A 15,442-nucleotide genomic window follows, 5' to 3' on the forward strand; every position below is an offset into this window, starting at 1 on the left:
CTTGGTCCATACTTTGAGAATCACTGTTCTAAGGAAAGACGGGCCAATTTTGGCTATATGGGATTGTAAGTCTTTACCAGGTTACAGAGGTACATTTTTTTCTGGCTGTACTATAGAATATGTGTAGTGCTAGATAATACTCTAATGTGTAATAGCTGACACTTCCAGAGCACGTCACTGTGTGCCAGGCACTATTCTAAAGATGGCTATGTAAGTGTGTGTGTATATTTATAGGTCTCCATTCTTTCCTTTCATTGTTTCATTTATACCCACAACAGCCCTATAAGGCAGGTACTTTTATTTTACGCAGAGAAGGAACCTGAAGCCTAGAGAGTTTAAGCAACTTGTTCAGGTTAATATCAGAACCAAAGACGACCCGGGTCTTAGTACTACTGAGGGATTAAGCCCCAGGAGGCACTTAGCTATTATTTGCTCTGCAGAAATGGGAGAGGTGGACACAAGGTCAAGGGAGAAGGTGCAGGAGCGGACAGGGCATCATTGCTGGGTATCGTCTGGGTACCTGGTCCTGACCTCTGCTCCCTGTCCTTTGCCCTGGCAGGATGACATCTCGGGAGCAGCTGGTACAGCAGGTGCTCCAGGAGCTGCAGGAGGCAGTGGAGTCCGAGGGCCTGGAGGGTCTGGTCGGCGCCGCTCTGGAGGCCAAGCAGGTCCTGTCTTCCTTCACCCTCCCCACCTGCCGGGAGGGCGGCCCCTGCCGCCAGGTGCTGGAGGTGGACTCGGTCGCCCTGAGCCTGTACCCAGAGGATGCCCCGCGGAACATGCTGCCCCTCGTGTGCAAGGGGGAGGGCAGCCTGCTGTTCGAGGCGGCCAGCGTGCTGCTGTGGGGGGACACGGGCCTCAGCCTGGAGCTGCGGGCGCGCACCGTGGTGGAGATGCTGCTGCACAGACACTACTATTTGCAGGGCATGATCGACTCCAAGGTGATGCTGCAGGCCGTGCGCTACTCCCTCTGCTCCGAGGAGTCCCCCGAGATGACCAGCCTGCCGCCCGCCACGCTGGAGGCCATCTTCGATGCGGACGTCAAGGCCACCTGCTTCCCTAACAGCTTCTCCAACGTGTGGCACTTGTACGCCCTCGCCTCCATCCTTCAGCGCAACATCTACTCCATCTACCCCATGCGCAACCTCAAGATCCGGCCCTACTTCAACCGCATCATCCGGCCCCGCCGCTGCGACCACATGCCGGCCACGCTGCACATCATGTGGGCTGGCCAGCCCCTCACCAGCCACCTCTTCCGCCACCAGTACTTTGCCCCCGTGGTGGGACTGGAGGAGGTGGAGGCTGAAGAAGCTACTGGCGTGGCCCCTGCTCCCCAGGCCTCTGCTCCTCAGGCCCCTGCTCCTCTGGCCCCAGCTCCTCCGGCCACAGCTCCTCTGCCACAGGCTCCTCCGGCCACAGCTCCTCTGCCACAGGCTCCCCCGCCACTGCCGCCCAATACCCTGGAGCTGCTCAACCAGGACCCTGGCCTCAGCTACTCCCACTTCTGTGAACGCTACAGTGTCACCAAGAGCACCTTCTACCGCTGGCGGCGGCAGTCCCAGGAGCACCAGCAGAAGTTGGCCACCCTCTGCTCAGCCAAGCACGTCCTGCAGGACAGTGTCCGCCGTGGGGGCATCATGTCGCTGCAGCAGTTCCTCCAGAGGTTCCCCGAGATCTCCCGCTCCACCTATTATGCCTGGAAGAATGAGCTGTTGGGCACTGGCGCCTGCCAGGCCCAGGCCCCCAAGGAGGCGCTGGGGATGGAGGAGCTGGAGAAGCTGCCAGAGGGGCAGGTTGCCAAGGGGCTGGGATGCTCCATGCTGGCTGTGGCAAGCCCCGGAATGGTCCTCATGCAGCGGGCCAAGTTGTACCTGGAGCACTGCATCTCCCTGAACACCCTGGTGCCCTATCGCTGCTTCAAACGCAGGTTTCCTGGCATCTCCCGGTCCACCTACTACAACTGGCGCCGGAAGGCCCTCCGGAGGAACCCCAGCTTCAAGCCAGCCCCAGCCCTCTCCACAGCCCAGGCTCCCCAGCCAGCATCTGTTGGGGAAGAGGCCCCGCTCCCTGAGAAGGGTGAGGTGGGAGAGGGGGCAGGGAAAGCAACAGGTGGGGAACCACCCACTCCCCAGGAGCTCCTGCCCCGGAGGATGCCCCTGTCCCATCAGCAGAGGCGTCTGCGCAGGGCTGCCCGCAAGCAGGTGCTCAGTGGCCACCTCCCCTTCTGCCGTTTTCGCCTCCGCTACCCTAGTCTGTCTCCCTCCACCTTTTGGGTGTGGAAGAGTTTTGCCCGGTGTTGGCCCAGAAGCCTGTCCAAACTCCAGATTCAGGCTCCCACCTTGGGCAAAGGTGGGGTGCAGGAGGCTGAGGAGAAGCGAGAGAAAGAAGCTGGGAGGAATGTGACAGCTGCCATGGCCCCAGATGCAGGATCCCCAAAGATGGCAGCTTCTCCAGGAGAGGATCCAGGGAAGACCCAGGGAGGGCCTTCTAGAGAGAGGGCCCTGCAAGAGGGGGCCGTGGCCCAGGGAGGGCTCCAAAGTGGGTCCTGGCCCAGCCACCCTGTGGTGGTGGCAGCAGGTGGCAGGAACAGCCAGGTGCTGATGATGGACATGCTCGCCACCACAAAGTTCAAGGCTCAGGCCAAGCTGTTCTTGCAGAAGTGCTTCCAGTCCAAGAGCTTTCCCTCCTACAAGGAGTTCAGTGCCCTCTTCCCCCTTACCGCCCGCTCCACATACTACATGTGGAAGCGAGCCCTATACGATGGCCTCACCCTGGTTGATGGCTGACAGGGAGGTGCCAAGGGGCTGGGAGGAAGGGGGACCAGTTTGGAGAGGGTCGGGGACCTGAGTTGCCCCCTGGCTTGGCCAGGATACCCTTTGCTCTGGTTCTCCCTGTGTCTACCCTGAATCCAAAGGCAGATTTGTGTTGTTTCTTGGCTCCAGGGCAGAGAGAGCCAGATATCAGCCGTCTGGTCTGCTGCAGAGTCCCAGGACCAGAGACGGTCTCTTCAGTTGTTCGTCCTTCTTATTTTTATTGTCTTGATTTTAGTTTTTTTGTTTTGATTTAAGTGGGTTGGCTGGGCCCACTTGCTGGTATTGGAAGCTATATGTGTGTGGAGGGTCTGGAGGGGGGTTGGTTAGCTAAAGCTGCTTTCAGTTTTTCCTGGGGACAAAAGGAGTATTATAGCATGGCCATCTGTCCCTTGGGCAGAATATATATCTTCAGTTCTTTTGGGGGCTTGGCATTCTACCTGCTCAAACATATTTCTCTAAGCAGCATTTGAAATCATATGTGGAGTGGGGCAGTGGCTTCTGTCTGGCCCCCCCAAGGGAAAGGGAGTCAGGCTCAGCGTGAGCAGAAGCAGGATGTATAGAAAGAACCAAGGGCCTCTAAGGGCAGGGCCTGAGCTGGATCGCTGAGGGCTGGCCCGTTCCTTGGAAGCAGTGTGGTAAGGGGTTGAGGGAGAGGCTCTCGAGTCTCTGCTTGATGGTATTTGTCCGTCTGCAGTCCTCTGCCAGTCTGACTCGCTCTTGGGAACCCCTGTCTTTCTGCTGAGCCTCTCCTCAGAGCCTGTGCCCCATCTTTAGTGAAGGAACACACAGTGGCCAGGCAGGTGAAAGACTGAATTGCATTGTCCAAGAATGAATTTGGAAAAACCAAAGAAATAAAATAATGTGGTGTGCACAGGCCTTGGTCTCTGGTATTTGTTCTGCTGGGGTAAAATTGCCCATTCCCACGTTCTCCTTGGGTTTAAGGGGACTGAGAGTGATCATTTCTCTGCCTTGCTGGGACACCCTACATCCAAGACTTGGAGGATGAGGGGGCTTACTCGGGATTCTGTTTAGAATTGGATTTAAAAGTGGCTTTGGGGCCCAGCAGATGTGGTTCAGTGGTTGAGTGATGACCCATGTACCAGGAACTGTTCAACTCCTGGTCAGGGCACATGCCTGGGTTGCAGTCTCCATCCCCAGTAGGGGGTGTGCAGGAGGCAGCTGATTCATGACTTTATCATCAATGATTCTGTCTCTCCCTCTCCCTTCCTCTCTCTGAAATCAACAAAAATTATTACTATTATTATTATTATTTTAAAGTGACCTTAAAATAATAATAGCAGCCCGGCCGGGTGTGGCTCAGCGGTTGAAAGTTGACCTGGGATCCAGGCAATCGGGGTTCGATTCCCGGTCAGGGCACATAACACAGTTGAGGGCTCGATCCCCAGTCGGGGATGTGCAAGAGGCAGCGGATCAATGACTCTCTCTTCATTGATGTCTCTCTCTCTCTCTCCCTCTCTTTTCCTCTCTCTGAAATCAATAAAGATATATTTTAAAAATAAATAATAATAATAATAATAATGGCTCTGGCTTCCTGGAAACTTGCCTCCCACCTCTGGGAGTAAGCTGGCTAAGTGCACAGGCTGGGCCCAGTCTTAGATAAGGAAACGGAGCCTCAGAGTGACTAGTTTGCATGCCCCTCCCTCCAGTGGGGCTGAGCTTTAAGGCCAGGCCTTTGCTCTTTGGGATGGGGCATCACTGGGGAAGAAGTCCCCTTAGGACCTTTCTCCTGTCTAGGTTTCCTGCAGTGGCTGTCATCCTTGTGGTTTTGGGGAGTCATCCTTTGTTCTATCTTTCCACTCCCACATCCAATCCGTCAGCAAATCCTGTGGACTCTGACTCCAAACTGTGCCCCGAATCCCCAGCCTCATGCTGCTGCTATCACCGTCTCTCCTGGCCCACATCTCGGCTTCCTACCAGCCCTCCTGCTTCCACTCTTGCCCCGTATAATCCATTCTCCGTAGAGCAGCCTGAGAGATCTTTAAGCAAAATCTGATTCTGTCACTTTCCCATCTAAAATGTTGAGTGGCTGCCCTTCACTCAGAATTCTTTGCACTGCCTTGCAAAGGCCTTCAGAATCTGGCCCTGGGCTCTTTCTAGCCTTCTCTTGACCCACTCTTGCCCTTCACCACCATGCTGGTTGCCTCTGACCTTGAACATGCTACACTTTAAGTGTCTCTGCATTTTTTCCTTTGGTCTAGAATGCTTTTCCCTGTCATTACATGCAGAGTCCTTACCATTCAGATTTTTTTTTTTTTAAATTCTCACCTGAAGGTATTTTTTTCCATTGGAGAGTGGAAGAGAGAGTGAGAGAGAGAGACATTGATTGGTTGCCTCCCGCATGTGTCCCGACTGGGCCCAGGGATCGGGTCCAGCTTGCAACCGAGGTACATGCCCTTGGTTGAAATCAAATCCAGGCCCCTTCAGTTAGAGGGCCGATGCTCTAAGCGCTGAGCCGGACTGGCTAGGGCACCATTCAGATCTTTGAGAGTCACTGTTGCATGAGCTTTTCACTTATGCCCATCTGATATTTTTCTTATGTGATTATCCTTCCCTCATTAGAGCATAAGTTCCGTGAAAAGCAGGGCTTTTTTGGACTTGCTTTCACCACCATATTCCCAGCAGGTAGCTTAGTTCCTGACACATTGTAGGTGCTATAATTTGTTCAAAGAAAGAAAGAATGAATGGAATGGGGCCACTGTGATTTCCTGCTGTTAGCCTCTGGGCTTTGGTTTTATCACACCTAACCAATCTTACGTTCTAAATATTTCTCATTGACCCCCTCCTCCCCCCCAATCTAGGCCAGCAGCTGCTCTCATCTCTGATACTGGAACAGTTTTCAAATGGACTCTGCCTTCACTCAGACCATCCCATTCCATCCTCTTGACAAAGGCCAGAATGAGCCGACAAACAAATCCTACACATTACTGGATTTCCCATTGCCCCCAGCACAAAATTCAAACTAATGAAGCCCACCAGCCCGGTCCCTGCCTACATCTCTAGACCCTCACTCATCCAGACTGACTCTCCCTGACCCCCACTCACTTTATCTGTCCCATAAGGCTGACAAAGTATTGTCATTACTTGTCTTTCTCACACTGAACCCCTAGCAATGTTACTCTGTAGTCCCTTAACATTTGGTGACCGGACTAGAGTGATACTCCTACCTTACCTGCAATGGTCACCTATAGCCAGAAGGTGGCAATCGGATGCAGCAAGAGACAAAGTGTCTGGGTTCCCAGTAGGCACAGCCTTATCTAGCTGTTTCCAAGTCCCAATCTGTCCCTTTTACTGGCGTGGCTGTCAGGGTGACACCAACCTTCTGAGAACTTCTCTGGTTGGGGCTCTGGATTTTTTCTGTTTGTTCCCTTCCCTGCTCTCAGAGCAAAAGCAGATCTGATGCCAGGATCAGTGTCTCACAATGGGGTCTGTAAACCACCTGGATCCAAGTCCCTGGGGGAGCGTATTAGTAGTATGGATTCCAGGGCCCCACCCAGATCTACTGATTCTCACCTTAGACACTGGAGAGGCAGTATATGCACATGGGTGAGTTATTTGGCCTTGCTGTGCCTTGCTTTCTCCACCTGTAAAATGAGGATGTCAGTAATGCCTATAGTATAGTACCTTGCACACGTAAGGGCTAGACGAGCGTTTGCTATTGGTAAAAACGGTGTCTAGTTTGAGAACCCCTGGAAATCTGATCCTGGATTTCTAGGAGGAAGCTAATTCCCAAGGAGACTCTTGTTCAAGGCAGTTTACCCTCTAGATTAAAGATACTTCTGTCTCAAGATTGAAAGATCCTTTGGTCAGAGGCCAGTACTGAGCCTCCAACCCACAGGGAGAGAAGATAAAAATATGTCAATATTGATTTGGAAAATGTTTTGTAAGTCTGGTTATTATTTTTTTAATCCTCACCTGAGGATATTTTTTTCCATTGCTTTTCAGAGAGAGTGGAAGGGGGAGAGAGACATCGATTGGTTGCCTCCTGCCTTTGCCCTGACCAGGGCCAGGGATCGAGCCTACAAATGAAGTATGGGCCCTTGGCCGGAATCGAACCTGGGACCCTTCAGTCCTCGGGCTGACGCTCTAACCACTGAGCAAAACTGGCCAGGGCAACTTATTTTTATATAGAAAAGCAGTTTTTTAAATAACCTGCTTAGAAAGACAGAAATACCTAAACAGTGACTATATTTGCTAAGAATATTTCATGCTGATTTTGAAGTTGACATTTGTTGAAATTATTTGTATTTTTTTGCACCAACTTCTATCGCAGATGCATATGTAGAAATTCCATTGAAATGAACAATAAACAAAGGGAGGGAACAATTTGTGAGGTTAGCTTTATATCTTCCAGCATTTTGTGCTGTTATAAAGTTATAACTGGTTCTAAATTTTTTGAATATAAAAGCTTCACCCTAAAAAAGCAATCAGGTGAAATGTGAATAATTTTAAAATATTTTATGCTATGTATTTATCTCTGGGGGCAGGATCCTGAACTTGGTGGAGGTCATCTTGTCTACCATAATGCATGAGGCTGCTCCTTAGATATTTCTCTGGAGTCCAGCACTCAGGCCCTTGGGTGGCTCTTGGGCCCCGAGTGTCCACCTCATATCTCAACTCCTTCTGGGTGGATGTTCCACCAGCACCTCAATTTCCCCATCTGGCAATCTGGGTTCATTCCCCCGTTACCCACCAACTCACTCTTCAACTTTTTCACCCTCGCTGCTGCCAGCATCAGGTTATCAGCTGAGCTGGTTAAAAAGTGCGATGTCATTCTAGAATTTTCTTTCTTCCACATCTCCATCCCACCAGGACCCTAGGAACATTGCAGGTTTCATAAGGCTCCATACCTCTGGGTTATCACAGGAAGAGAATTTGAATTGTCCAGGCCACCACCCCACCCCATTTCTGAGCACAGCTCTCAAGCCAGGTCATAATTGAGGCCACTCTGCTGCTGCCCAAGTCTGGTCCAATCTGGCTGAGGTGCTGGATCAGCTTCGCTCACAAAGGGTTCTGGCAGATGTAACAGGCTCCTCTCCAGCAACCCATGATAGGGCTCAGCCTAGGATACAGAGCCATTTGGCCTCAACTCTTGTCCTCACAAAGGCCTCGATTTACTGGCAGCTGTGGCCTGACACTATGATAGAGGCTCCCATATGGAAGGCACAGAAAGCACCATGGGGTTGTGAGGAAAGCATATGCTGGCTTTGGCATCTCATAGTTCATCTCGACACCCCTCCCAACTTGCAGCTTCCTGGGGCCAGCTCTTCTCTATGAAAGGGAGGCTGCCTGAGGGTCTCCGGGAAATGCCTCACTTATTTCTCAGATGATCCTGGTTGCTGGCTGTAAAACACCCCAGTTTGGTGGCTGTCAAGGGAGGAGGGGACGTTGAGGGATAGTGCTCTGACACGAGGCAGTTAGGATGGGGCTGAAAAGCCCAGAGGAACAAAGCTCGGGGAGTGTTCCACGGAGCCTCTGCTGGCCCTGGGTGCTGTCTGTCTAGCTCACTGGCCTGACTTCTAACAGGAAGGTTCTAGTCTGATTTCTCCTTCCCAACCCTGGCTGGTGACAACTCAGGATGCCTGCAGGGTGTCACTAGCAGGTACCTAAATGTTCCCATTACTGGTTTATCTCATGGAAGAGGAGGAGGCAGCTTTCAGGGAGACAAAAGCATCAGAAAGTAGGTTTAATGATATAAAAAAAATTTCCTTAGAAAATGACTTTGAAAATAGCATGAAATCCTCTTAACTCTAGTGGCGCCTCCCTGTCAGGCAGAGAGAGCTGGTGGGGGGCGGACCTAGATAGGAGGACAGCCAGGAAGAGACTGGGCAGGAAGCTGCTCAGGTGTCACCCTCTGCCTGAGGAGACCATGGAGGACAGGAGGGCTGCAGGGGACCCTCCCACTGCCTCACCAGTTCCAGATGCAGCCCCCAGGATGCAGGCTGGTGGGAGGCCAGGGTCGGGCAGGAGAGAAAGCTCAGCCTGTCGGGAGTCAGGGAGGTATTTGGAAAGCACCTGAGAGGCTTTGTGGTCCACTTGCCCTGGCCCAACCTGGCTCAGAAGGAGCACCAATGTAGTTTTGTGGCTTGTGCATGTTGACAGCCAAGCTCAGTTTCTAGGTCGCCTGACTATGGGCAGAATTATCTGTGGTCATTTAAGACAGAACTGATGACTGGTGGTTTCCACTGGTCCTCAGATCTCACCTTCATGGAGACAGGAGGTAGGCTGGTATATTTGGGTTAGTTAATACTTCGTTCAGTCCACATTTGTTGAGGCCTGAAGGTGAGGGAGAGCAAGGTTACAAAGCTCAGTAAGACCAAGTGCCCACTGGAGTTGTTTATAAACATTGATTATAAAACTGGTTCTCAGTCCTAAGTTCAAGGATTCTCAGGGCAGTAAGTGCAGTTTGCAATTTTATGTCTTCATTCAGAATTTTAGATGACAACTGTAATTCATTTTATTAGAGAGATAAAGGCATAACCCTTTTACAATGATAATTTGTCACTGAAAGACATTTCTTTGCAATAAGACTTTGGTTTTTAAAGCCAGTCTCTTGAACCAGGGCCTTGTAATACGTTATAAACTGTAACAGAGGGAGGCAATGGTGCTGTGGGGCACAAAGGAGCAAGCCTGCCCCTGTTTGAAGATTGGGGATGGATTTCTGAAAGAACCTCTTCAAAGACTTATAGGAGCACTTGAGGGTGGGGGGGTGAGTGGGGAAGGAGCTGAGGATAACGAAAGTCTGGAGCTGAAAAAAAACCAAGACAGCAGGATTTTGATATAGCCATTTGGCCCTGGCATGTTGATGAGACCCAAAACCACTTAAAATATCAGCTTTCTAAAAATTACCATGCTATATTGGTAGCTTGAAATTGGCCACGATGGAGTATTTACACCATAGAAATTGGCAAATCCTACAAATCAGGCAGATGTGCTGAAGTGTCCCCAGCGCTGCCTGTGACATCTTTTGTGGTCACTCTTTTCCCTGAATCACTTCCCTAAATCTTTACAGAACTGGCTCTTGTCAGTCCTTCAAGTCAGTCATGTCATCCGCTCAGAGAGGCCTTCCCTGACTCCCTACCTCAAGTGGGTCCCGGTTACTATTGCCACATCCCCTAATGGTCATCATCACCATCTGAAAGGTTTGTTTTCTGGATTATTGTCTGCTCCCATTCCCTGGAATGCAAGCCCCCAGAGAGCAGGACTTCATCTGACCTGTTCACTGCTTTATGCCTCTGACTAGAACAGAGCCTGGCACATAGTAGGTATGCAGAAGTATTTACTAGATTAAGAAATGAGTGGGTTTGGAGTGGGAAGGCAGGTGCCGGGTACTGGCCTGCTCTTGGCCAGGTGAGACTTGGGGTGAGAGGAGGAAGAAGAGGAGGAGGAGGGAAGTTCCTGTTGGTCTGGAAGCTGTTGCCCTGGATGGGATTGGGCCAAACCGGTCAGGTCCTTGCCTTGGGATGGGGTAGCCAGGTTTAGCAAATGAAAGTAATAGATACCTAATTAAATTTGAATTTTGTATAAACAATGTTTTAATATAAGTATGTTCTAGGCCATATTTGAAGCATACTAAAAAATTATTCATTGTTTATCTGAAATAAAATTCACTTGGATGTCCTATATTTTATCTGGCAACCCTACTTGCAGACTCAGCAGCCTGAGTATAACTGTGGTTTAGTAAGTAGTATTGTACCAATATTATTTTCCTGGTTATGATAATTGCACATACTTATGTGAGTTATTAATCTTAGGGGAAGTTGGGTGAAGGGTAGACAGGAATTCTCTGTACTATTTTTTTAAAATATGTTTTTATTGATTTCATTTTATAGATTTTAGAGAGAGGAAGGGAGAGGTAGAGAGTGAACCATCAATTATGAGAATCATGGATCGGCTGCCTCCTGCATGCCCCCTACTGGGGATCAAGACACACTGGATGAGCTTGTACTATTTTTTGCAACTTTTCTATAGTTTTAAAATTATTTCAAAATAAAAAGGTCAAAAGAAAATCCTAGCCATCATCTCGAAGGCCCAATATTTTCTAGCCCCCTGTATTGTCTGTCTCTTCCACAGTCCCTGACCACTCGCCCTGTCATACAAGCCTTTCACATGCTCTGGCCTCCCAGAGGAAACACTTTTCTACCTGAAATGCTTCCCTGACCCCACTCCCCCTGCTCAGCCCTCAGAGTTCAATGAAAGCTCACTTTCTGGTTTCTCCCTCCAGTCTGGGTCAAGCCTTGTCATTACAGGTTCTCATAGGCTCTGAAGTTTATAATCATCACAGTAAGACAGTTGTTCTTATTCTTAGACTCACCTGGGGGTTGTTAAAACTTCTGGTGCCTTTGATGGGAGTGTAAATATCCATATATACCCACTTTGGAAAACAGTTTAGCAATATCTGTTAAAGATATTTAGTAGATGAACACCTACATTCCCAATTATATACTAAGGGAATGTAAACTTATGCTTAAGAATCTTTATCCCAGCACTTTTCATAATGATCAAACACCTGGACATAACCTGAGCGCCCATGATCAGTAGATTGAAAAATAAATTGTGGCGTAGTCACATAATGGAAACCTCTGTAATAATGAGGAAATAATCTATAGCCAAACTCGACAATATGGGTCAATCTCAAAAACAATGTTGAGCTAAAGAAGCCAGATACTAAAGAGGATCTACCATGAGATTCCACTTACATAAAGTACAAAAACAGACCAAATTAATCTATGCTTTTAGAAGTCAGGATAATGGTTACCATTGCGGGAAGATAGTGATTGAAAGGAGGTGTGAGGGTGGTTACTGAGGTGCTGGAAATAATGTTTCATAAATTGAATTCTAGGTGTTCAGCTTGTGAAAATCAGTCACGCTATCCTCTTATGTTTGTGTACTTGATTTTTGTTTGTATATTTCAGTAAAAAGGTAATAAAATACTGATGATTGGGTTGAAAAATACCATTAAGAAAATCAATAGTTAAGATACAAATTGGGAGAAAATATTTGTAAACATATCTGACAAAAGACTGATATCCAAGATATAAAATAACTTCTATAACTTGGCAATAAAGACAAGCAACCTAATTAAAACAAAATGGGCAAGAGATTTGAACAGACACTTCCCAAAAGGAGATATACAAATAGCCAATAAACACATGAAAATGTGCTCAAAATCATGCTACTTCAAACCAAATGAAACCACACTGTGAGACTATTACACACCCATAAGGGTGGCTACAATTTAAAAGGACTATTAATACTGAATATTGGGAAGAATGTGGAGCAACTGGAAATCTCATACACAGTTGATGGGAAAGGTCTGGCAGTTTCTTAAAACATAATATACGCCTACCCTACCACTTTTCTCACTTCTAGTGTTCATCCAAGAGAAATGAAAACATTTGTCCACAGAAAGATTTGTACAAGAATGTTCATAGAAGCTTTACTCATAATAACTCCAAAATGGAAACCACCCAAACGTCTAATAAGAAAATGGATAAACTGTAGTTTATATGAAGAACACTCCTCAGCAATAAAAAGGAGCAGATTACTCACGCACATGACATGGATAAATATGGAAAATGTGCATTGCGTGAAAGAAGGCTAACCAATTCCATTCTTATGAAGTTCTAGAACAGGCAAATCTCATCTATGGTGGGGGCAAAAATCCAGTAAAGTGAGTGGATCTGGGAGGGAACAGGGTGAGAACTGGCAGGAAAGGAGCGTAATGGAACTTTCTGGAGCGACGGTGATGTTCTATATCTTGATAGGGGTTCGGGTTACACAGGTGTATGCAGCTATCAAAACTCAACGAATGTACACTTAAGATTTTTTGCAGTTCATTGTAATGTAATTTTATACAGAAAGGAAAAACTCCCAAATATTGAACTCTAGTTGATAATGTGCATGCTGAAGTATTTAGGGAGAAGTGAATAGGTGTCTTCAATTTATTTGGAAATACATTGAAAAATTAGGACGCATTGATGATGGATGGAAGGGTGATAGATGAGACAGTAATAATGTTAATGGGAGAACTGAGGTGGGTGTTCATTGTAAAATTTTTTCTATTTTTCTGTATGTATGAATTTTTTTAATAATAAAATGTTGGGAGAAACAAAATGTCCTAATGAAGTCCCTTCAGAGAAGTACTAGATTTTGTTTAAAATATACCAGTGGTAGACATTTAATGTCAAAGATGGTATTTAAATGTCAAAGAAGAAGATTATTGGTCTGTCTTATTTAACCCTGCTAGCTAAAGATGGCATAGTCCGTACTGAATAGGAAATTAGTGACAAATGAAATAGCAAACTAAACTATTAATGGAAAACATAGTATTAATATGTAGGTCCTACCCCCAAAATCCTGATCATTCATCTAGGCTATAGTTGGGAATCAGGTTTTTATTAATTATTTATTTTTATTTTAAAAATGATTTGAGAGAGACAGAGATGGACTTGTCGCTCCACTTATTTATGCATTCATTGGTTGACTCCTGTATGTGCCCTGACATAGGATCCAACCTGCCACCCTGAAACCCCTGCACATTGGCATGAGGCTCCAACACACTGAGCTACCTGGCCAGGGCAGGAATCAGGATTGTTTTTTTAATCCTCACCAGAGGATATTTTTTCCATTGCTTTTCAGAGACAGTGGAAGGGAGAGAGAGAGAGAAAAACATCGATGTGAGAGAGACACATCGATTGGTTGCCTCTCACACATGCCAAGGCTGGGGCCTGGGGCCAAGCCTGCAACTGAGGGACATGGCCTTGGTCAGAATCGAACCTGGGACCCGTCAGTCCGCAGGCAGATGCTGTAACCACTGAGCCAAACCAGCTAGGATGGGAATCAGAATTTTTAAAACTTCTCTAAGTAATCGTAACGTGCATCCAAGATTGAAAACCACTGCTTGAAGGCCAATGTTTTGGCTTAGCCACAGGGCCCAACATAGTCCTGGCAGATAGTAGGTGCTCAAGAAATGCAACAACTATTAGTTGAATGAATGATTTAATGAAAAAATGGATATAAATGTGCTACAAGCAATGTGTAGATATTGTCCATTAATAATAAATGATGCTAACAATATAAAAAATTAAAACAATAAAATAGGCATCATTGGTGTTAAGTTTTAGGATGAGGTGGGAGGCAAAAAGAGAGGCCCTGGAGGTGAAGGGTAGATAAACTGGATTAAAGGTGGGGGCACAAGAGTAAGGAGGTTCATTTCCCTGTTAGGTGCAAGTGGATTTTACTCTGCCTCCCCAGGAACGCTGGAGCTGGGGGTGAAGGAGTTGGCAGGTGCCATGGGGAGCTCCAGCCGGCCCTGTGATGATGGAAGGGGTCTGATATGATCCAAAGCAAGTTGGGGGGAGCTGGTCTTCCTGTAGCACTGTGGTCATTAGGCTTAGATGGGGAGTCAAAGTCCTACTTCCTTCTATCCTGGACACAATTCAGTCCATAGCACAATATGACCCAGAAAATCCACTCCTAAGTATATATCTAAAAAACCTGAAAACACACGCAGACATATGTATGCAAATGTTCATCACAACATTATTCACAATAGTTAAAAGGTGGAAACAACCCAAGTGTCTACCAACAGCAGATGAACGGATAAACATGTGACATATTCATACAGTGGAATATTATTCATTCATAAGAAGGAATGAAGTACTGATACATGCTACAACACAGATGAACCTTGAGAACATGCTAAGTGAAATAAGCCAGTCACAAAAGGACATATTGTTGACTCTACTTATATGAGGTATATAGAATAGACAAATTTATGGAGACAGACGTAGGTTAGCAGTTACCAAGGCCTGGGTAGGGGGGATAATTGGGAGTAAATATTACATAATGATTACAGAGTTTCTGTTCAGGGTGATGAAAAAGTTTTGGAAATAGTGGTTATGGTTGCAAAACATTATGAGTAATAATGGCAGTGAATTATACACTTAAAATGGCAAATTTTACAGTATATCTATTTTATCACAAACAAAGGAATGAAGTACTGATACATCCTGTTGTGAACAAAAAGAGATCACCTTGGCAATCCTGACAAACTCAATAACAGGGTAACAGGATGTTTTGATCATAAAAAAAAATTCCTCACTGAGAGTTATGGTGGGAGGTCACGTCCTAAGGCCTATACGATAGATTAATCTGAACCCTGAGCAAGCCCTGTCCACTGTTTTTGTGCATCTGTAACAACATACTTAAAATGTCAGAACGATCTCTTCTCCAGATCTCCAGCGATAATCGCCTGGTATGTGACGGGACAACCCCAGTTCTTCATTATAATCTTTCACCTGCATGCCTGGACTATCCTGCACCCACCAATACGAAAGAAACATGTATCTCCCCATTTTGCTTCCTATCCAATCCTAGAGATTTCCCTGGTTTGCTTTCTCTCACCCCCTTAATCTGCCACCAAGGGATTTTATGTAACTTTTCTTATGTCTTCTCCTTTGATAGTATAAAATAAACTGCAAAACTGCTATTTCCTCGAGCATTATCTCAAGCCCTCGAGATTTTGCTTCCAGGACTAGCCCCTAAAACCCTGGCTCATAATAAACTCTTTAAATCTTTCTTTAGGTTTGGAAAGTCTTTCATCAATA

At 46.9% G+C, this 15,442-nt stretch overlaps 1 protein-coding gene across 1 annotated transcript; it reads left to right on the forward strand.

Moving 5' to 3' along the window:
* Positions 1–560: 560 nt before the first annotated feature.
* On the forward strand, positions 561–2,786 carry VRTN (vertebrae development associated; the record flags this gene model as incomplete). The annotated part of the gene is made up of 1 exon (XM_081134163.1): positions 561–2,786. The coding sequence occupies one exon, from the start codon at positions 561–563 to the stop codon at positions 2,784–2,786; it is 2,226 nt and encodes a 741-aa protein (XP_080990289.1).
* Between the last annotated feature and the right edge of the window lie 12,656 nt (positions 2,787–15,442).

This window comes from Miniopterus schreibersii (assembly GCF_964146895.1).
Source record: "Miniopterus schreibersii genome assembly, chromosome: 1".
NCBI classification, from domain to species: Eukaryota; Metazoa; Chordata; class Mammalia; order Chiroptera; family Miniopteridae; genus Miniopterus; species Miniopterus schreibersii.